The sequence below is a fragment of the Balaenoptera borealis genome (assembly GCF_965194805.1).
Source record: "Balaenoptera borealis genome assembly, chromosome: 18".
Classification (NCBI taxonomy): domain Eukaryota; kingdom Metazoa; phylum Chordata; class Mammalia; order Artiodactyla; family Balaenopteridae; genus Balaenoptera; species Balaenoptera borealis.
Window position 1 is genome coordinate 8244668 of NC_138877.1, and position 21443 is coordinate 8266110.

Consider the following 21443-nt stretch of genomic DNA (forward strand, 5'->3'; position numbering starts at 1 on the left):
GAATGTTGGGATGGTAGAGGCTGCTCCAGTGCTAAAGTGACATTGCTTTTCAGTATAGAAAAAGCTAGGAATATTTTTCCAGCACACAATAAAGAAAATGCTACATTGAAGCAAATGAATATATCGTAATATGATGGAGAGTGCAGTAGGAATTACTTTTTAAATGATGTTTGGAAATAGAAGAAGCTGAAAAGACAGTGGAGAAATGAATGCGACTAATATCTCCCAACAGACAAGGAAGGGGATATAAATTTGTGATGGGAGATACCATACTGCCGCCTTCACACACCCACACACTGTGTGACTTCTGAGTAGGATTAGAAAAGTCAAATTCCATGGCCCCAAAATAGTAGGCACGACTAACTGATGAATAGGTTAGTCCAAAAGACAGCTTCCAACTGCCCACCGGCCCTACCCCCAATTAAAGTAACTTCTAGAAATAAATTCTTCTTCGAATTGAATTATCTATGCAAAGGATTCGTTTTTAATAAACTACATCAGGGTTTGGCGAACTATCCAGGGGCCAAATCCAGCCCACCTCCAGTTTTGGTAACTAAAATTTTCCTGGAACACAGCCCACCCCTTCATTTTTGTGTTGTCCCTGGCTGCACCCCACTATAAGGACCCAGTTGAGTAGTTGTGACAGAGACCCTGTGACCCACAAAATAAAAAATGGCCCTCCAGGGGAAAGGTTTGCCAGTGCTTGACCTACATGATCAAAGGATATAGTAATTTGGTCAGATGTGCCATTAACTTGCTTTCTCCGGTGGGAATGTAATATGGTTGGATATATTATTTTCTGAAATAAGTGAGGGATTCAGGCCTCCCATCCTTCCCACCGGGGGCAGACCTGGGGCCTGGAATCTGGTTGGCTGGCTAAGGGAGCAGTAACCTCTGGTTACCAAGTAGAGTAACCAACATGTCCTGGTTTTCTGGGGACTGTCATGGTTTTAAAACTGAGTCCCATGTCCTGGGCAAACCAGGACAGTTGACCACCCTGACATGTAGTGAATAGCTTATGGGGTCTGGGGCAGACTGACTCGGGTTCAAATCCCATTTTTGTGACTTCACACTGTGCAGCCTTAAGTTACTTCATCAATTACCCTATCTATGAATCGGGATTGATTCTATTTTGAGGAGATATTGTAAGGATTAAAGGAAATTATGCACAGAAAGAGCCTAGCACAGAATAGGCACTTACTAAATATTCATTCCCTTCCTACACTTTAGACCATTATAAGCTAATTTGCTTATCCAATCTTTAGCCAAAATTCCCTTTTTCATAAAATAATCAGAAGGGAAACTTTAAAATACCATTCTTTTTCAAACAAAAAAAAATTATTTAATTGGTTGCTCCGGGTCTTAGTTGCAGCACGTGGGCTCCTTAGTTGTGGCATGTGAACTCTTACTTGCAGCATGCATGTGGGATCTAGTTCCCTGACCAGGGATCGAACCCCAGCCCCCTGCATCGGGAGCGCGGAGTCTCATCCTCTGTGCCACCAGGGAAGTCCCTAAAATACTGTTCTTATCCCCTGTATTTTCTAATGATGTCATTTCTTTGCCCCTGACAAATAAATAGCCAAATTAATAAATAACTTGTACTGCAGTGGGGGAAGTAGCCCATCCACGTAAAATTGCCTGATTTTCAACTTGATAACTGTTTTATGTTTTAAACATAAACACTTGGAGACAAGTGGTGGTTGAATTTTGTTTTGTCCAGCTATGGAAGCATCCCAGGAAGGTCTGCTGTGCCCAGCTACTTCAAGTAGCTTGTGATAGGAGTTCCCAGGCGGTCCAGTGGTTAGGACTTGGCGCTTTCACTGCGGGGCCCGGGTTCAATCCCTGGTCCGGGAACTAAGATCCCGCAAGCCTCTCGGCGCAGCCAGAAAAAAAAAAAAGTAGCTTGTGATGTCTCAGGTCCATGACCAGATCCAGAACTTCTGGGGAACAAGGTTCAGGGACTTTTTCTAATCTAGCATTTTGTGTGTCCAGCAGAAAATGTTGACAGGAAGTTGACAGAGGCTGTGAATGCTACCTCACTCATGATTCACCTGATGGGTCACTATGACCGAAGCGCTAAGTGGACGAACACGCTCCTTAATTTTTTTAGAGAGGTTAATTATACACAGACAGTGGTGTCCAAATCTGATAGCAACCTACATGCTGTCAAAAGTCCCCAGGACGAGATCAAAGGGACAAGACAACATTAATCTCATCCCAACTATCAGCATTTTCATTTAATAACCCGTTGGTTAGCAAGTGTGCAGGACGGAATTAAATAGTGTGTACTCCTGTAGTAGTTTATATTCCCAATTACACTTAAAATCCTAGTTGGCCCCCAACAAATTCAATTTCCGTTAGCCTGTAGCTATAGGACTTTGAGAGATCAAATATTTTACTGAACGAATTGGTCAAATCAGTCCAAAACTATCAGCATTTTTATTTAATATCCTATTTCTTAGCAAATGTACAGAATGGAATTAAATAAGGTGAACTTCTGTGGTAATGTACAATCTAAAAACTTCCAAATACCTACACAATCATAGCTGATTTCCAACAGATTCAATTTACTTGAGGCTGTGGCCATGTGATTTCAATGAATCAAACTTTTTAACCGAATTAATTGGTCAACTCAGTCAAAGCTTATAAATTCAGTGAATATATAAGTCAGTCGATTGGCTGATTTGAATGGCTAATGCAGCAAAATGAGTCAAATTATTAGCTCAGAATACAGACTGCTTTAATTTTATTTGAACTATAAACATCTGCTTGCCCTTTTGTCTAGGGCAACACCAAAAAGCACCGGTTTCCAAACTTGGCTGTACATTAGAATCACCTGGGGAGCTTTCAAAATTTCCAAAGCCCAGGCCACACCCCAGATCAGTTAAATCAGAATCCCTGTGGGTGAGACCTGGGCATCAGTCCCTTTGTAATCTCCCTGGGTGATTGGGAACCACTGGCATCAAATTCAAATAATTAGGAATAAAGCCACTATAGTATGTTTTGCATTAAGGTGGAAGCCCAAATTGGAGGAGAAAAGAATGAGACTTTGTAATAACATAATAGTAATTATAATAAGCTAATAATTTATTATGTAATTTGTTATTGTTATGTAAAAAGTAGTAGCTCACTATTTATTGAGTTCTAACCAAGTGCCAAGCATTGTGCCACATTTTACATGGATTATTTTATTAAATTCTCACACATGGCCGTGAAGCTTTATGAAGTCAATTATTGTGCCCATTTTACAAATGGGTAAATCAAGGCACCGGAGGTTAAATATTTGTCCAAGGACATGCATGTAGCAAGTGGTCAGGTGAGGGCTGGCACAAAGCAGTGTGAGTCCAAAGCCTGTGCTTGAACTATTTTTGAAAATCAGTGACTTGAAACTCAGTGCTTTATAGGTCTTTGGACGTCACACTCTTATTTCTTTGGGGCATTGTTTTTGTTTTCTTCTTCCACTTTTGTTTCTGGATGCAAAAGCCTCACCAAACGGTGCACAAAAGCAATTTCTGATGCCCCTGGGAGAGAGGTAGGCCTGGGTTTATGCATACAATAGGCAGAGGAGTTAATATTCCACATTAAGAGCTCCTTCTCTCTTGGGGGAGATTCTGGCAGACTAAAGCACTCTCAGGCAGCAGAAAGGAACCCTGAAACAAAACGCCCACCTGAGGGGAACAGACATATTTGCTAAAGCATGTTTAAAATTTAATTGAAAAAGGGTAAGAATATAATGGGGCTTCCCATTCACTGCAAATCTGGTTATTTCACAAAATCTTCAGTGTTGACCTGTCAACCTGTATGGGTTTGTTTTAAAAGTTTTCTGGTTTTTGTTTTTTGTTTTTTTGAGGTAGTCCTCCTAAGTAACACGTATTCAGTACCAGCTGAAATCTTAACATTTTTGGTTGCACAATGAAAAACAAAATAAAAAGAAGAAAGAAAGATGAAAATACGATATAATGTCACGGTCATTTGCAGCCGTTTCCTGTGACAGTTACGGTGCTGTACACTCATTTCTGAATTGTGTCTTGTCTCTCCTTTGCTGAGAATGAAGCTAAAACTGTCCCGAGAAGCTCCCCCAGGACCGAGGCCGACCGTCAGAGCAGAATCTGGGCCGGTCTCAGCAGCTGTGTGTGTGCTTTTGTTTGATTTTTTTCAGCCCACTTACCTCCGGAGAGCAGGTTTTCTCCATCCAAAGACTCCCTGACCCCAGCACCTCCGGCCCCGGGTTGGGCTCTGGCTGCAGCCTCCAGGCCACTGCCCGGGTGGGACCGGGCCTGCGACACCAGCCAGCCTCCAGCCTCCCTGCTAGGACACCTGGGCCTGGGAAGGGACCGGAACTCCCCTCCAGCACCAGGCAGGGGCTGGGGGGAAGCGACCCCCTGTCCCCGTGGAAGGCCGGGTCCCAGCAGCTCCCTGCTGCCAGCTGCGCCCCCATCAAACGTGCGCCCACCTTCGAGAAGGGTGAGTGCCCTGGGCACCAACTCCACTCTCCTTCCCCGATATCACCTGCCACTTGCCTTTGGGGAGAACTGCGCGGGGCTGGGGGCCACCAGGACCCCTTCCCCGTTCTGAGTGTGGGCAGAGCAAGGGGTCCGTTTTAATTTCCTTTTAGGCTTCCTTCTTTCAAGATGAACTTGCAGGGCTTCCCTGGCGGTCCAGTGGTTAGGACTCCGCGCTTTCACAGCCCGTGGGCCCGGGGTTCAGTGCGGGGCAAAAAAAAAAAAAAAAAAAAAGGATAAAGCCGAACTTGCCATAGTGCTTTCTAAATAAGACCTATGTTTGCAAGTTCAGGAGTGTGGCCAGAGGAGAATGTGAGTCTTGTAACTAGCAGGAAACTCAGGAGAAAAATATTTTAAGGCGATGATGTCAAAAGACTGAACAAATCCGAGGGGAAGGCCAGGCACCGAGATCCCGGAGGGCCTGGACTGGCTTCCCGGCCCCCGGGCGTCAGCCCTGCTCACCGCGGCCCGTCCGCTCTCACCTCGCGCGGAGAGGGCATCAGTGGTGCGGGCCGCCCCGGCCGCCGCCGTGGGGGGAAGTCGCAAACGTTGCACGCGCACGCGGTAGTTGTTCGTCCCTCGCCCCGGGCGCGCCAGCGGGGCGGTAGAGGGCACCCTCTGCGCCGGCCGCGGGGCCTCAGTGGGCGCGGGTTCTGCTCGGCGGCGGCGGCTGGCGCGCTTCCCGGCGGCTCCCGGCCGCAGCTGGCCGTGCTACTTGCATCCTCCACATCCTGAGAGCCGAGAGCAGGCCTCTCCCTGGAGCGACTGGGAAAACGCGAGGCCCGGCAAGGCCTTCCCGGATCGGGGAGAGGCCGGGAAGTTGGGAAAGAGCGGCCTGCAGGGGCCCGAGGAGCTGCGGCTGCCCGGGGGCGGGGGGCCTGAGCCTCAGGGCCCCGGAAAGAGGGCGAGCAGGCGGGCAACTAACCGAGCTGGAAAATGAGCGAACGTTTTTGCTACATCTTCTGGAAAGAGACCTTTCCTTCCAGACGGCCCCCCGTGTCGCCCACCTCCACCACTCAGCCTTTATCACATTACCCTGAGCAGCATTTTTTTTTAAATAAATTCGTTTATTTTGTTTATTTATTTACTTTTGGCTGCGTTGGGTCTTCGTTGCGGTGCACAGGCTTCTCACTGCGGTGGCTTCTCTTGTTGTGGAGCACAGGCTTCAGTTGTGGCACGTGGGCTCAGTAGTTGTGGCTCTCGGGCTCTAGAGCGCAGGCTCAGTAGTTGTGCTGCACGGGCTTAGTTGCTCCGCGGCATGTGGGATTTTCCCGGACCAGGGCTCGAACCCGTGTCCCCTGCACTGGCAGGCGGATTCTTAACCACTTCGCCACCAGGGGAGCCCCGCAATGCTCTTTCTTCTGTGTTTGTTTACTTGTTCATGTTTGCCTCCTCCAGGAACATGTGGGCTCCTAGACACTCGTGCGGGCAGCGCTGGGTCTCCAGTGCCAAGCAGGGTGCCTGGCTCCTTTGCAAGTGAATGAACGGACCCTGAAGCAAAGCTACCTCCTAATCAGTCAAGGAGCTGGATTTCTCAGCTTTCCATTCTTAGGCGGTGTTGTCATCAACCTGTGGAGAGAAACTGGATTTATCTGGGGGGTAAGGAAATTCATTCTCCCTGGCTTTATATATTTTCCAACCCACAGTGTCGGATCGGCTAAATATTAGTGGTCTTTAGTTTCTTTATGTGATGTATACCACTTGTCACTGTTTAATGTAATCTTATGTCATTTAAAGGTTAAATTATAGGGTAACTAGAAAGCGACAATAATACAATCTTAAGCACAATCATTTAGAGGAAGATTTCCCGCTAAAACTTGGTTAAAATAAATTTGAGAAAGATGCAGTTCAGTTCATTCAACAAATTTGACTTTGTGACAGATCGAACGTAGTCTGTTGTATTTAATAAGAATTCAGCCCATAAAGGAAGATTTAATGACATTAATGAAATTAGCTTTATGTATTAATGGAACTGAAGGAGTCAACTCTAAAAGCAAATGTTCTCTAAACCTAAATATTTTATACTCAAGAAAATCCGCTGGGAACTTCCCTGGTGGCGCATTGGTTAAGAATCCACCTGCCAATGCAGGGGACAGGGGTTCGATCCCTGGTCTGGGAAGATCCCACATGCCGCGGAGCAACTAAGCGGGTGAGCCACAACTACTGAGCCCCTGCGCCACAACTACTGAAGCCCGTGCACCACAACTACTGAAGCCCGCGCGCCTAGAGCCCATGCTCCACAAGAGAAGCCACCACAGCGAGAAGTCCGCGCACCACAACGAAGAGTAGCCCCCGCTTGCTGCAACTAGAGGAAGCCCGCGTGCAGCAACGAAGACCCAACGCAGCCAAAAACAAATAAATAAATAAATAATTTTTTTAAAAAAATTGAAAGACTTCTTTGTACTGGGTGAAAACTTAAGATTTCAAACCTAATTTTGATCAGCTTTATCATGAATACATTTTGCTAGTTTATTCCTTAAAAATCTTTCTCAGAATCTCTCCTCTTAACTCTCTGAAGTGATACCAGATGGGTTTTATTTTATGTTTTTAGCTAAAATTGGATCCTGGGAAAGAATCTAGAATAGATGATAGGAAGATGACTGTCATCTGACAATTTCCATTACTTACCTAACTCCCTTCCTCCCTGGAATTAAAGAGAACAGACACTTTATGGAGACCCACATTCCCAAACCCTTGGGAGGAAGAATAACAGTTTTAGGAATTCCTTTGTGTTTCTGAAAATTAGTAATAGCTACTCCTTGTAAGTCTATTGCAGTGAAATCACAGCCAGCTGCCTATCTCTAGAAAAAAAGGTTCCAGGTTTCCTTTCCCTGGAATGTGGCTCAAGAGAGGCTGTTCCATTTCAAAGGAGGTGCTCAGTAGGTCCCTCAAATAAGGCAATGTCAACCGTTGTAAAGAAAGTTCCCTAGAACAGACCCTCCATACCCAATTACCTGGGAGCTCCTGCTCAAGCTTTGGGTCAGTTACCCTGCCATCCATGCTAGCTGCCATCCTTGGCCCAAGTGTTGTCCGCTAACTTGCCAAAGCGTGGCTGGAACATCATCAAACTCCCAAACAGTATCCCAGGCTCCTGGGTAAGTCCACTTATTTATCATATGCTTTACTCTTGGTCTACAGATTTAAATAAAAAGAAGTAAAGCATGGATTAAACTCTGACATCAGCATTTATTCATTTTTTTGGTCATCCTTTCGTCCTATTTGATGGTGGAGGCATGAAAGCTAGTAAAGATATATTTTGAGGTTAACTTCTGTTTGCACTAGCAGTTTCTTAATAATTTTCCCATTTAAAAAGAGATTTATAATAAAACAAAATAGAAATGTTTCTATGATTTTTAAGTGAGGTTTTAAACATTACTATTATTATTAATAATAGCCTACTAAGACTCCTTGGTCTTAAAGGTGAGAAAAAGTTAGATTTGGCCTAAAAATGAAGACATAGCAAAAAACAATAATAATAAAACTGCATCTCTGTTGTTTTTTTCAAGTCAGTTTGATTCTGAACTACAATTCTTTAAAAACCCTCAAGATGGGCTTCCCTGGTGGACAGTGGTTAAGAATCCGCCTGCCAATGCAGGGGACACGGGTTCGAGCCCTGGTCCGGGAAGTTCCCACATGCCGCGGAGCAACTAAGCCCGTGCGCCACAACTACTGAGCCTGCGCTCTAGAGCCCACGAACCACAACTACTGAAGCCCTTGCGCCTAGAGCCCGTGCTCCACAACAAGAGAAGCCACCACAATGAGAAGCCCACGCACTGTAACGAAGAGTAGCCCCCGCTCGCCGCAACTGGAGAAAGCACGCACGCAGCAAGGAAGACCCAACGCAGCCAAAAATAAATAAATCAAATACATGAAAAAAAAAAAAACCCTCAAGACCTTAACATTTAAAAAAAACTTCAAGTATTATATTTACAATAACATATCTCTTACCTAAGTAAAAAAAATAAAATCAGTATTATTTCTAATGGTTCATTATAATTATCTGTAAAAGCTCAGTGTATATAAATTCATGACATAAAGTTTTGCAATGTTGACCTCTAAAATTTAGGTCCTTAAAAAAATGAGAAATTTACACTGCTTTTCAGGTTTGATCTATATAGTGTAAAATCCAGTACTCAACAGTGTATGAAATAGATCCCTATGGGACTGACTAGAAGATAAGTTTTTTTATAATTAATCCAATCTCATGTTGACCTGTTGGCCACCATTTGATAAGACATGTACTCCCCAGAACTGTAGACTGTCTTGGTCTTAAATCATATGTGAAAACACAGTTAACCTTATTTAAAGAAAAAAATTCTGATACAAATGACGAATACGTTTTGGAAATCATGTAGATTATTATGAAGAACAATGATACAATGAAATGAAAAGCAAGAAAGCTCTAATGCTTTTGCAAAATTTTCACAGTTTTTTCACCCATTCCAATTGATCTACACGTTCTCTTTTTGCAGTGCTGCAATTACTTGTATATAAAAGCTCTTTCTGTTAATCTTCAACCTGAAAAGTAGTAAAATAACAGAAGCATAAAGGGGAATGGACATTTCAACCCAATGGCTCTCCAGTTTTTTCAAGCTTTTCATCTGCTCTCTTTTGAAGGTTTATCCCTTTCACGATTTCCCCCACTGCTATAGGCTCGAACCTTTATGGAATCTTAGAAATCATGACCCTACATATCCCTTATATGTAAAATTGTCTCAATAGCCTTTTAAAAAGTTACTACATTTGGGTGAAAACTTGCTGAAGGCAGCTTGGTAGCACTCACCAAATTCATCGTTTCACTTCAATCAAAAACTGACTTCAGGGCTTCCCTGGTGGCGCAGTGGTTGAGAATCTGCCTGCCAATGCAGGGGACACAGGTTCAAGCCCTGGTCTGGGAAGATCCCACATGCCCAGAGCAGCTGGGCCCGTGAGCCACAATTACTGAGCCTGCGCGTCTGGAGCCTGTGCTCTGCAACAAGAGAGGCTGCGATAGTGAGAGGCCCGCGCACCGCGATGAAGAGTGGCCCCCGCTTGCCACAACTAGAGAGAGCCCTCGCACAGAAATGAAGACCCAACACAGCCATAAATAAATAAATAATAATAATTAAAAAAAAAAAAAACAACTGACTTCAATTTCGGCCATTTCACTTTGAGGAATATATTTATAACCTAACAAAATAATCATGGACACAGAAGTATGGGTATAAGGAAAGTCTAGTCATCTTAGCCTTGGTCATAATAGTAAAAAAAATCCATAAACAACAAGGTCCTACTGTATAGCGCAGGGAACATTTCAATATCCTGTGATAAACCATAATGGAAAAGAATATGTAAAAGAATGTGTATATATATGTATAACTGAATCACTTTGCTGTACAGCAGAAATTAACACAACATTGTAAATCAACTATGCTTATGCTTCAATAAAACTAATTAAAAAATCAGAAACTACCCAAATGTCTAATAAGATGGGATCGACAAGATAATTTATGGTATTTTACATTTATTCAGTGGAATAACATGCAGGCAGTAAAAATGATGCAGTGCAGAGCGGAATAAGGATATATGATGACAAAGTTTTGTTTAAGATAGACTCTTAGCAGTAAAAGTAGTTTTCAAGTAGAGTGTTTGTAAATATATTGCCATTTTTTGTAAAGCAGACATATATATACAACAACCAAAAGACAACCTAACTTAAAAATCGGCAAAGGACTTGAATTAGTTCCCCAAAAAGGTATACAAATGGCCAACAAGCACATGAAAAGATGCTCAGTATCATTAGTCATTAGGGTAATGCAAATCAAAACCACGAGATACTACTTCACACCCACCCACTACGATGGCTATTATTTAAAAAAAAAAAAAAAGGCAATAGGAAGTGCTGGTGGGGTTGTGGAAAAATTGGAATGCTTATACATTGCTAGAGGGAACGTAAAATGATTCAGTTGCTGTGGAAGGGTCATCTTAGCCATTGTGGTCCCTCAAAAAGTTAAACAGAATTACCGTATGATCCAGTAATTCCATTCCTAGATATGTACCCCCAAAGAGTTGAAAATAGGGAGTCAAACAAATACTTGTACATGCATGTTCATAGCAGCACTAGTCAAGTGTCCATCAATGAATGAATGAATAAGTGAATTGTGATATATATACATGCACTGGAATATTACTCAGCCACGAAAAGGAATGAAATATGATACATACCACAGTGTGAATGAACCTTGAAAACATTATGCTAAGTGAAAGAAGCCAGACGCAAAAGGTCACATACTGTATGATTCCATTTATGCGAAACAGCCACAATAGGTAAATCCATGGAGATGATGCAGATTGGTTGTTGCCAAGGGCTAAGGGGGAAGGGCAGAATTAATGGGTATAGGATTTCCTTTTGGGGTGATGAAAATGTTTGGAACTAGAGGCGGTGGTTGCACAACACTGTGAATGTACTAAATGCCATTGAATTGTTAATTTTAAAATGGTTCATTTTTTGTTATGTGAATCTCACCTCAGATTAAAAAATTATATATATATATACACATATAATTTATATATTAATCAAATATATATCTGTATATATATATCATGTTATATATATAAAACTAGAAGGGCACACAATATGTGAATAGTTTTCCTGACTAATAGAACTGTAGATGTTTGTTTCCCTGCTTATTTGTTTTCTTTCAATGAACGCAAATTTCATTCACAATAAGGGTAAACAAGTTTTTCAAAAGTGATTGTAGTGTATTGCTATCCTTCCTTCTACTTCTGGAAGTTCATGCTGCAATTCTAAGGACACATAAGCAGTACACATTCTTCTGGTGCTTCCCAGCCTGTTAGAATCAGGTAGCTCATCACTTTCTAAATGATCGGCAGTATTTTAGTTTTGTTTTGTCAGCAAGTGTCCTGAGTCCAAGTAAAGCTAAGGAGGAAGGCCAGAGAGGAATCACAGTGATGGCGGAGTGTGCTGACCTGCTTGAATATCCACAATTGTAGCCGAGGCAGGAGGACCCAGGCAGGAAAGTGAGGGTTAGGGAGGAAGCCTTCCAGCCCCTAGTTACCGTCCTTACAGAGAAGGGGAAGGAACTCGAAAATTTTCTGCACCTGCTGTGAGCCTGGCACTGCTATTGTTTTGATGCTGCTTTTGGTCCTTGAGCCTCTGAGTCTTGATGGGCCTTTGCCCACTGCTCTGTGAAAAGGCACAGGTTGGACTGCAAGAGCCTAGAGCCTTTTACCTCTAATGCGCTAGGACCCTACACTGGTGCCATACTTTATTCTGTTGTCAGTCCCCAAAGCAATGGCACCTCTTGTTCCTCTTGTTAAAAAAAAAAAAAAAGTCTGTCTGGTCCTTCTCAGCCTGAGTGTGCCTAGCCCACTCACTATGCCCAAGTCCCAGCCAGGCAGACTCCAGATGGCAGAGCAAGACCTGAGCTTCCCTGAAATGTAGGCTGGGGAGTGGGGAAGGGGCTGCCATATCCTTGCTCTGAGTAGCCTGCAAGTTCTTACTCTTCCTTCACACATTTGTGGGCATTACACTGAGTACTCTTACCCTCAGTCGATACTTCTTTTGCTTTAGGACTTATTTACTTACCTGGTTATGTTCAGAACACTTTATAGGATGATCCGTAGTTGAAACCCAGTGAACAAAAATATGGTGAAGACTGTAACTAGAGATTCTATGTACCTCTAAGGAACTAAGTTTAATTCCACTTCAAAGTCTGTTAATACAGTTGCATTTATAAATGCGTTTGGGGTACGCCCTTTACCTAAAGTACCATCTCCAGCAAGGAGGTGAAGCAGTGGTCAATTTTATTCCATTTAAGGCAGATCCTCAGTATCCATTCCTTTTTTACAAATAACTATCTCCTAATGCCCAGAATCCAGCCCACACAATCCTTGACTAGTTTCCAAAACCGTTGGCTGTAGCTTCTGTAAAGATTGACACACAATCTCTGCTAGAAAAAGCCCTCCCCAGATAAAGCTACTGGATTGAAGATGCCAAAATAGGAAGTTCCTCATTTTCACACAATGGATTACTTAAATATTTAGTTACTGCAGTAACTTTATAGAGAAATAATTTGTTAGAGTAGTTTAAATAGTCAATAGTCAACCCAAGGGTCTTTCAGTTCTGATTCTACCTTCTTGTGTTGGCGTGGCTCTGAATAAATGGCAGTATTTCAGTATTTTAATTTCTTATCTTTTAAAAATGGACATTTATTTCATGGAGCCAAAGAAATAGCCATTAAAAACCTGATTTATTATATCTTAAAAATCATTGTTAAAAAGTTTCACAATAAGGATAGTCTTGGGGGAGGGGTCAATTTGTCAATATCTGCCAAAATTTTAAATGCACCTATCTGTTGACTCAGCAATTCTACTTCAAGGTATCTAGAGCTACACAAGCCTAACAAAAATGTACACAGACGTTCATTGCAGTATTGTTGGGAATAGCAAAAAATAGGAAGCAACATGAATGACCGTCAGCAAAAGTATCAAATATATCACGGGGCATCATACCATGAAATGTCACTTATGTTTGAATTGTGTGACTAAAGAGAAAAAAAAAAGTACATCATAAAAATTTACAAGAATCTCTTTAATCCCTTTTCACTGATTTTCTCACCACTACTGGCTTTCAGTCTCCACATACCTCACGCTACCACTTAAAGGTCTATCATAATTCCTCATCTTATTCCAGATCTATATTACCACTTCCTTTTTCAGCAGGTGACCGATAAATACAGAAGGTTCAAACCAATGGACATGCCTAGAGGCCTAAGTGATTAAATTTCCTCCTGGTAGGTATGATTTCAGACTGAAACCCACTGGAAGATGGGGCTATACATTCTGGAGTGTGGCTTGTTCAGTTATGCCTGTCATTCTTTGTCCTGTGTCATGGTGTAACGTTAAATAGCAGCATTCCTAGAACAGGGCCACATTTTGCCTTATTACTGCAGGGAGCAACTTGGCTTAGACCCAGGGAACTTCCCAGGTTCTGGCGAGTGTTAGCCCTGCTGTTCACGTCTTTGCTATGAGGGGGACAAGAAATGAACCAGCTTGCATCTTTTGTTGCATAGGTATCCAGACCGTTTCCTGGCTTTTACGTTGCTTTAAAAGCATTTCAAGAGTCATTTTAAAATGACAAAGCACAAATATGGAAATATTTAAAAATAACTTAACCACAACTTATTAATTAAGCAAGGTAATTACTGGCCAATGGTTCACACTTGAGCAGCAGTTAATCCTGATTTAAGCTGTATTGGATTTGTGCAAATTTACAGTGATACCATCATACGCAAAAAGTACCTGGCTGGTACTGAAAAAGAGCTATTTCAGGCCCTTTCAGAAGGCCTGTTGTACCAAGCAGACCTAGATCTGAACTTCTGTCACAGTTTATGTGATGCCAAGCAAGGGAGTTGGCCACGCTTTCCATTCAAAAATTTCCATCTTGTCTTTCCAGTGCAGTTTTCAATATAGCCAGATACTACCCTACCGTCTAAGCAACACTTACAATCCCCCAGGCAGTGAGGGAAGTATCTGAACAGCTTCTGTGACACAGGCACTTTCCATCTCTATCATTTAAGTCTTACCCCTGTGGTGCACAGCACACACGAAAGATTTTTTTTCAGATTTCACTCTAATTAATAAAAACAGAGCAAGTATCAACACCTGATGGAAGATCATGAGAACAATTACAGGCACTAACCAGCAACAGCTCCCAACCTTTAGGAGACAATTACTTTGGTTAAGTGTTAATCAGTATGCCGCTTTTGTATCAATTTTTAAAATGCAGACAACTTAATACTGAAGTTTATACTGTTTAATCTTTTGATGTTAAGAAAATCTTTATACCCCATAGTGCTGTTAACTATTTCTAGACATTAAAACAGTTCCTATGCATTAACTTAAAAAAAATCTGTTATGCCTCCTACCTCCCATTTACTTGAGTTTTGCACATCCAAGTTTCAGGGTATACTGTTGAAATACTAAACAGAGCTAGTATGTTTTCAGATTGAAAAGGGTTTTTGTCCATGTCTTCCTGTCAAGATCTGAATCCAGTTAACCCAAAAAAACCTGTTCCCGTTCTCAACATCTTAAAAAAACAGTAGCTGTCACAAGACACCCACTGAAGTTCCTTGAGGCAGAATTCGTTTTAACTGGATCACCTACTAGCAATAAACAATGATTCTATAGCTACAGCAAACTTCTATGTAAATGAGATAACTGCTTGTTCCTCTTGACTAAAAATTTGATAAATTCTGACACAATTTCAGCCCCTCTACTGCGGTCCTCTCCTTTAGCTTAGAAAACTTAAGTTTAGATTTATAATCACTATTCCTGCTTTTCACTTACATGTGCCTTGCTTTAGAAAACTATCTTGTTTAACCCAATAGTCTGAAAGCAAAATTAGTTTTTCCTGATTCATGTAAACAGCAGCCTTTAAGAACACATGGAATGTTTCACAAAAATATTTATCAGCCCATTAACCTATTTACAAGGGTAAAGTGAGTATTTTTTAAGGGATAAACTTTGCCCGCCCTTACACTTATTTAAATGATGTTGCTAAGAGGTATTAACTGAGACTAAGATTAGAATATGTATATAACAAAACCTTAAAATCTTAAGTGAAAGCCATTTAACTAATATTTAAAACCTCTGCAATTATTAGTTTATTAGTATCATCCAGGACTCAGATGTTCAGTATTCTTCCTGAAATTACATAAAACAAATGCAAATGGAAAGAATCCAAGTCAAAATTATATAACAAAACAGCACTCCATCACAAAAGCGTGTAAAATTACAAGAACGCTATTTTAAAACACTGGCACTTTAAGAGAACGATAATCTCAAAAACCACAAAATTGCCAAATTGTTCCCTAAACTGTTAAGCAGATAAACATATGACCCTGATCAATGAGCTTGAGTTTTGTAAAGAAAAATCAAATTCAAATAAATCAGGTAATTCATACTGAAATACAAAGTTTAAGTGTCTTCTTCCCTCATGTCTATTTGATTTATAAAGGGGCAAACCATAATATAGGAAAATATACCTGATTTAAAATGTGGTATAGAATTTTAAAAGTTGGCCCAATTAATTAAAAATACCTTTAATGGAGGATCTCAAGTTTCCTAAACAATCCATATTTAGATAAACAGGAGAAGACATTTACAGCCAGCACTTTTTCTCCAGAGCCTTTGTTGGGACTAATATCAACAACAAAAAAAAACATAATATGGCAGTCTTGTATTTTAAGCTCACGCTTTTGGGGATACATTCTCAGTCTTAAACGTGGGAACTGCAAATATAACTGCCATTACACGGTAATGGGAGTTAAAGGATGTAGAGTCCTCATGTAAAGATTAGAACATACTTTTCTATTAGTCCTTCAAGGACAGACTTTCAAAATGTTTGATTCTAATAATCCCGTGCTGTGAGTAGATTGGTTACTCTTCACTTTGTAAATGAACCTGGGCTATGTGAAATCTGTTATCAACCGATCAAGATTTGAGTTTCAGTTATGGATGAAAACTGTCTCAATTAAACTTTTATTACCCTCATCATGAGTATGCAGGGTGTGTACACAAAAGCTTTTTATCAGCTAACTATACGAAAGATAAACACTGTAATAATTCGTGTGATCCAAAATGGGCAAAAAGCAAAAGACTAGCTTCCCCTTAAGAAGAAAATTTTCAGACCTATGAAAAGGACAACAATACTAATAAAAAAAATTGTATTTACTTAGAAGCATTCAGAATGTCAACAAAACAGCTGCAACTTTTTTTCTTTTTTTTGCAATTACAGAGTGGTATTCAGTTAACAGAACAACAATTATTTCATATAAGCTGCATCAGAGACAACTGAAGATGAAAAAACTACCATCCCCATATATAACTAATTTGTGCTGTGCACCAACAAGAACCTGCTTTAAATTTCCATGCCAATTTACAACCCCCATACTGTACCAGGCAAGGTTAGTGGCTATTGAAAATACCACCAGGACAGGGCTATCTAAAGACACATTCGGTAGTGTGTTAACTATACAAAAAAAGACACTGTACAGTTTAAAAACAAATCTTACACAGCCTTACATTTCAATTTTTTTCTTTAAAAGGAGTGAGTTGTGTACAGGGGGGTTAAATGCTTTATAGACAAGAAAAAAAAAAAACTGCGCTAGAACCAACTTATTCATCATCATCATCTTCTTCTTCCTCTTCATCCTCTTCATCTTCCTCCTCCTCCTCATCCTCTTCATCTTCCTCATCTTCCTCCTCTTCCTTCTTTTTCTTGCTTTTTTCAGCCTTGACGACTCCCTTTTTTGCTGCATCAGGCTTCCCTTTAGCTCGGTATGCAGCAATATCCTTCCAAAATAAAGGCAGGAAAAAAGTGGTTGGAAAGACAAAACAGTTAAGGAGAGAAATAAAAGTAACATGGCAAAACTTTATGAAAAAACAAGGACTCAGATATACTAAAATAACACATTATCTGCAGACTCACATCTGTGGACTTTCAGAAACACACATGAAAATATTATAATTGTAAATAGTCCGTAACTCATGGAATGACATGGTTTGAGATTGGCATTGTTATGCCTCACTGAAGTACAACCACGTACCACATCCTAAGTTCAGTTTATTAAAACTAGAATGTAGAGACTGATTAAAGGGTAGACACTGCCACCTTCTGAATGCAAAAACGCATTCTACAGGTTTATACTGTCAGACCCTAATCCATAGTAGAAAACCTTGTCTTAAAAAAAAAAAAAAAAAGTTATTTGCCACTGAGCATGCAATTTGGTTAAGAAACATCTAGAAATAGATACATTTCTCCAAAATGACTAAATAAGCTAAACTCTAACTTTACTTTTAATATTTCAACTCAAAAGTATAGAGGCTACAGCTTTTTCTTATTATATCAATTTACTGTACAGATCAACAAACTCATAACTTTCTGACTTAGTAAAGTTTTTTTTTTTAATCTAAGGGAGGGAACGTAAGTGTTTCAGGGTGTTTATGAACAATACAGATCTACGTTATTTGGTCCAGCCTATTTTTATGTTGTGTGCCTGATCATTTAAAATAGTTAAACCATTTGACTCAAAGTGACTACCAAAATCTTCATCAATCTGGATACTGGAGAATAACAAAACCACCCGAGTCAAATAATGTTAAGTCAAACAACACTGACAATTTATTTGACCTTCTACGTTCTTTAAAACACGGAATGGGACTTAAGAGTACAGCCAATGGCACACTGAATAGCTGTTATACTTAAAACGGCATTACACCTCCAACTCTTAGGAATCGTAATAGGAAATTAAGATGCAGTACCAAGTATAGTCATTCATCTGACATCTGGCACACCCTTCCATCACTACACCACGCCAATCCATACTCACCTTCTCGTACTTTTCCTTCAGCTTAGCGGCCTTCTTCTCATAAGGCTGCTTGTCATCTGCAGCAGTGTTATTCCACATCTCTCCCAGCTTCTTTGCAACATCACCAATGGATAGGCCAGGATGTTCTCCTTTGATTTTTGGACGATACTCAGAACAAAACAAGAAAAAGGCCGAACTAAAAAGAGAGATTTAATTTTAGAATTGTAGGTTTACTAACAACTGTGTTGTATTGCTGTATAAAAGCTGCTTCTAATTTCTACCACGTATCTCACAGGATATAAATGTTATAAAATGCTAAATATCCCTCATTAAACTTAATTTACACAATGATTTAACTTATGACACCACTAGCTGAACATACACTATTTATTAGCGTTCCAAGAGAACATTCTGCAAATTACTCTCAGACTGATGGTATTTCTCAAGAAAGAAAAGGAGCAAAATTAAAATTACACTTAGGAGATATATTGGGTGAAGGAGGCCAGAATCCAATTCCACTGCTCTAACTAAAACTGCCATCCAACAGGAATTTTATTTACAAAATTTAAACATACCAATGTGAGTTAGCGAAGAAACTTTGATTACAGACTCCAAATCCACAAGGTGGCTTGCTAAATTTGTCTGATTCTACTGCAAAACACTCCTTGAAAATAACAACAGGCAAGATACTTACGGAGGCCTCTTGGGTGCATTGGGATCCTTGAACTTCTTTTTTGTTTCCCCTTTAGGAGGGATATAAGTTTTCATTTCTCTTTCATAACGGGCCTTGTCCGCCTTTGCCATGTCTTCAAACTTTCCTTTCTCTTTAGCAGACATGGTCTATAAAATAACAACTCGTGAACTTAACTCGACAACAAAGTTTTAACAAGTTGTCCTCTTAAGTATTAAAATGAACAAACCCAGTGTCCTTTGCTGAATATTTAGCAGCCTGTTCCAACACCACCACTCACGTTATGCAAATTGCACCGAGGCTTTTGAGAAATCCCAATGTGGACGTCACCCTTTCGTACCTGCTTAGTACGTTTTAGGCCCTCTTACCTTCCACCGCTCTGAGCACTTCTTAGAAAACTCTGAGAAGTTGACGGAAGCATCTGGGTGCTTCTTCTTGTGCTCCTCCCGGCAAGTTTGCACAAAGAAGGCATATGATGACATTTTGCCTCTCGGCTTCTTAGGATCTCCTTTGCCCATGCTTAATTATTTTTCTAAAAAATAAATAGACGCGTAATGTTAACAATGAAATTTACGGCATTTCAGAGCACTCTAACTTCTTGGAGAGGGAATGAAAAGCAAGGCACTGGTTGTTTAACGCGGCAGTGGCATTAACCCCTCATAATACCACAGAAAATGGCAGTGATCGTCAATTCCTAGAAAAGGCTACACCACGCGAAAAACGGTCCTTGAGTGTGATCTCCAAAAAGCGGAGACACAGCGGTATACTCACACGGCGCTTGTTACTTCGCTGCCTGTATCTGTTCTGGGTGAACACCCAACCGGTCATTTAAAAGAAACGAAGAACTAAATGCAAAAAACCGTTTTCAATCAACAAAACCAAAGGTCAGAAAAGCGACGCTGCCGATTCACGGCTCCGCGCTACGTAAGGAACAAATAGGTGAGAGCCAAAGCGGGCAGACCTTTCCGGATCGTGGGCCAAGTCCACGGCTCACCTAAAGCTGTCCCAGGGATCACTGAAAAATACTCTCTCGGCATAAAAGTTTGCCGGGAGGAGGGAGCGGGAGGAGCGCCAGCGCTCGGGCCCGGGCTGGGGGATGGCGGCGCTATCTGCGCGGCTGCCACCGCCAGGCAGCTTCCTTTGCTATCGGCTTGGCCCCGAGACGCATTTCGGTTCTGACTAAACACGTCCGGTCTGAAGTTTCTTCGAGTAAACAAGGATGAGGGACAAAAGCCACTCCTGCTCGCTGCTCGGGCTGCCCCCCGCCCCCACCAGGGCAGTATTTTTTTTTTCTGAGCCGTGGAAGTCGGGGCGCCGCGCGGGGCGGGCTCCGCACACCTTCCCGCCACCGCCCCCCCCCGGGCCGCCCGCCCGCTGCGGGGCCGCGAGGGGAGGCCGCCCGGGGCGGCGGGGCCGCGGCCCGGCCTCCGGGCCCGGCTCCCCGCCCCGCGCGGCGCCGCCACGTGCGCCCGGCCGCCCGCCGCCCGCGCAGGCCTGCCGGCCTCCCCCATTTTGTCGGCTCGGCGGAGGGAGCAGCCCCGCTCGAAATGGGGGCTGGCTCCGCCCGCGGCCGCCGGGGCCGGCGCGCACGGAATGGCCGCTGCGCGTCTTCCCCGCCTGCGCCGCCGCCGCCGCCGCGAGGGCGAGCGCGAGCGAGAATATGGCTCCTTCCCTTTGTGTGTGTGTGTGTGTGTGTGTCTGTGTGTGTGTGTGTGCGCCAGTGAGTGTGCGAGAGTGTGAGTGCGAGCGCAGGCGGGCGGGGTGCGCGCCGCGCTCTGGCGCACACACTCGGCCATGACGGCCGGGGGGAGGGGCGGGGGGCGCGCGGCCGGACCCTCCCCCCGCCCGCCGCCCGCGGGGGGGCCGCCCCGGGAGGCGCCCCCGGCCCGCCGCTCCCCTTCTCCCTCCGCGCGGCCCGCGCGCCCCGCTGCCCCCGCACGGACGACGCGGGGCTGTGAGAAGACGAAAAAAAAAGTTGCCTCGGAACTGCTGCGCCCAGCTCCCCCGCCCGCGCCCGCCCGCCTTGTTTTCTCTCCAGCCAGCAGCGCCGGGCCGAGTCAGCCATGTTCCAGCGAGCGCCGCGGCGCCGCTCCCCCCGCCGCCGGGCCGCCGCCGCCGCTGCCGCGCCCGGGCACTGGCTCGGGCTCGGGCTCAGGCCGGCGGGCCCGGCCCCGCGCCGCCGCCCCCGGCCCCGGCCCCGCGCCGCCGCCCGCCCGCCCGCAGCGCCCGCCGCCCGCGCTCGCCCGCCGCCGGCGCCCGGCTCTGCGGCGGCCAATGCAGCCGTGAAGCGCCGCCCGCCCGCCCGCCGGCCCGCCGCCCCCCGCGCACGCCGGCCGCCCGAACGCTCGGCCCGGGGGCCGAAAACACGTTAAAAAATTTTTTTAATGAAAAAAAATTTTTTTGCGCCAGTCAGCGCGGACGCCGCCGGGGGTGGAAACTCGCGGGGCTCGGGGCTCGCGGCGCCTCCGGCGGCCCGGGGGCCGGGGCTCCGGCGCGCGGCCGGGCTCCCGGCGCCCGAGGGGAGGCTCGCTCCGTGCGCAGTTCCCCCCACGGTCCCCCCTCATTTGCCTTTGTGTGGATCCTGACCCGCCGGCTCCCGGCCGCGGGGATCCGGCCGCCGCGCGGGCTGGGGAGCTGCCGGAGGCGCTCTCCCCGCCGCGGCGCTGCCCCAGACTCACCTTCCGCGAGGCACAGAGTCGCCCAGTGCCCGTCCGGCTCTCACTTGCCCCGGCGCTGTCTCTATGGAGCTCAATGTACTGCAATGGCTGTGAGAGCGGGAGCCAGACGCAGCCTCCTCACTCTCTCCGCTCTGTAACATTACTCTCCAGCCAGCGCGGCTCCTATTGGCTACCGCCAACTCACGGGGCTCGCTCATTG

The 21443-nt window shown here is 43.9% G+C and overlaps 2 protein-coding genes and 1 long non-coding RNA gene across 4 annotated transcripts in view; 1 reads left to right on the forward strand and 2 right to left on the reverse strand.

Annotated features, from left to right (window-relative positions):
• The window catches only part of LOC309615510, a 29059-nt gene extending 12625 nt beyond the window's left edge, over positions 1–16434 (forward strand). Inside the window, exons 4-5 of one of the 2 annotated variants that reach the window (XR_014236889.1) lie at positions 4048–6101; positions 6533–16434. This is a non-coding gene — a long non-coding RNA (uncharacterized lncRNA). Of the gene's footprint in view, positions 1–4047 lie in introns of both variants that reach the window. The other variant, XR_014236890.1, reaches the window with a different exon arrangement.
• HMGB1 (high mobility group box 1) lies at positions 16217–21401 on the reverse strand. The gene is made up of 5 exons (XM_082365180.1): positions 21245–21401; positions 18935–19098; positions 18570–18715; positions 17897–18071; positions 16217–16859 (listed from the first exon to the last, which is right to left on the reverse strand). Exons 2-5 carry the CDS (start codon positions 19082–19084, stop codon positions 16683–16685), a joined length of 648 nt encoding a protein of 215 aa, XP_082221306.1. The 5' UTR covers positions 19085–19098; positions 21245–21401; the 3' UTR covers positions 16217–16682.
• LOC309615796 (uncharacterized protein) lies at positions 19338–21441 on the reverse strand (the record flags this gene model as incomplete). Its single annotated transcript, XM_082365771.1, has 4 exons — positions 19338–19411; positions 19561–20716; positions 20971–21331; positions 21418–21441. 3 exons carry the CDS (start codon positions 21439–21441, stop codon positions 19746–19748), a joined length of 1356 nt encoding a protein of 451 aa, XP_082221897.1. The 3' UTR covers positions 19338–19411; positions 19561–19745.
• Positions 21442–21443: the final 2 nt, after the last annotated feature.

Excerpts from the sequence above, each read along its gene's own strand:
- HMGB1 (XM_082365180.1), bottom strand. The coding sequence starts at position 19,084 with ATGGGCAAAGGAGATCCTAAGAAGCCGAGAGGCAAAATGTCATCATAT. Across the intron at positions 18,716-18,934 it reads AGTGCTCAGAGCGGTGGAAG|ACCATGTCTGCTAAAGAGAA; the intron begins GTAAGAGGGCCT and ends GTTATTTTATAG. Across the intron at positions 18,072-18,569 it reads AATGCACCCAAGAGGCCTCC|TTCGGCCTTTTTCTTGTTTT; the intron begins GTAAGTATCTTG and ends CTCTCTTTTTAG.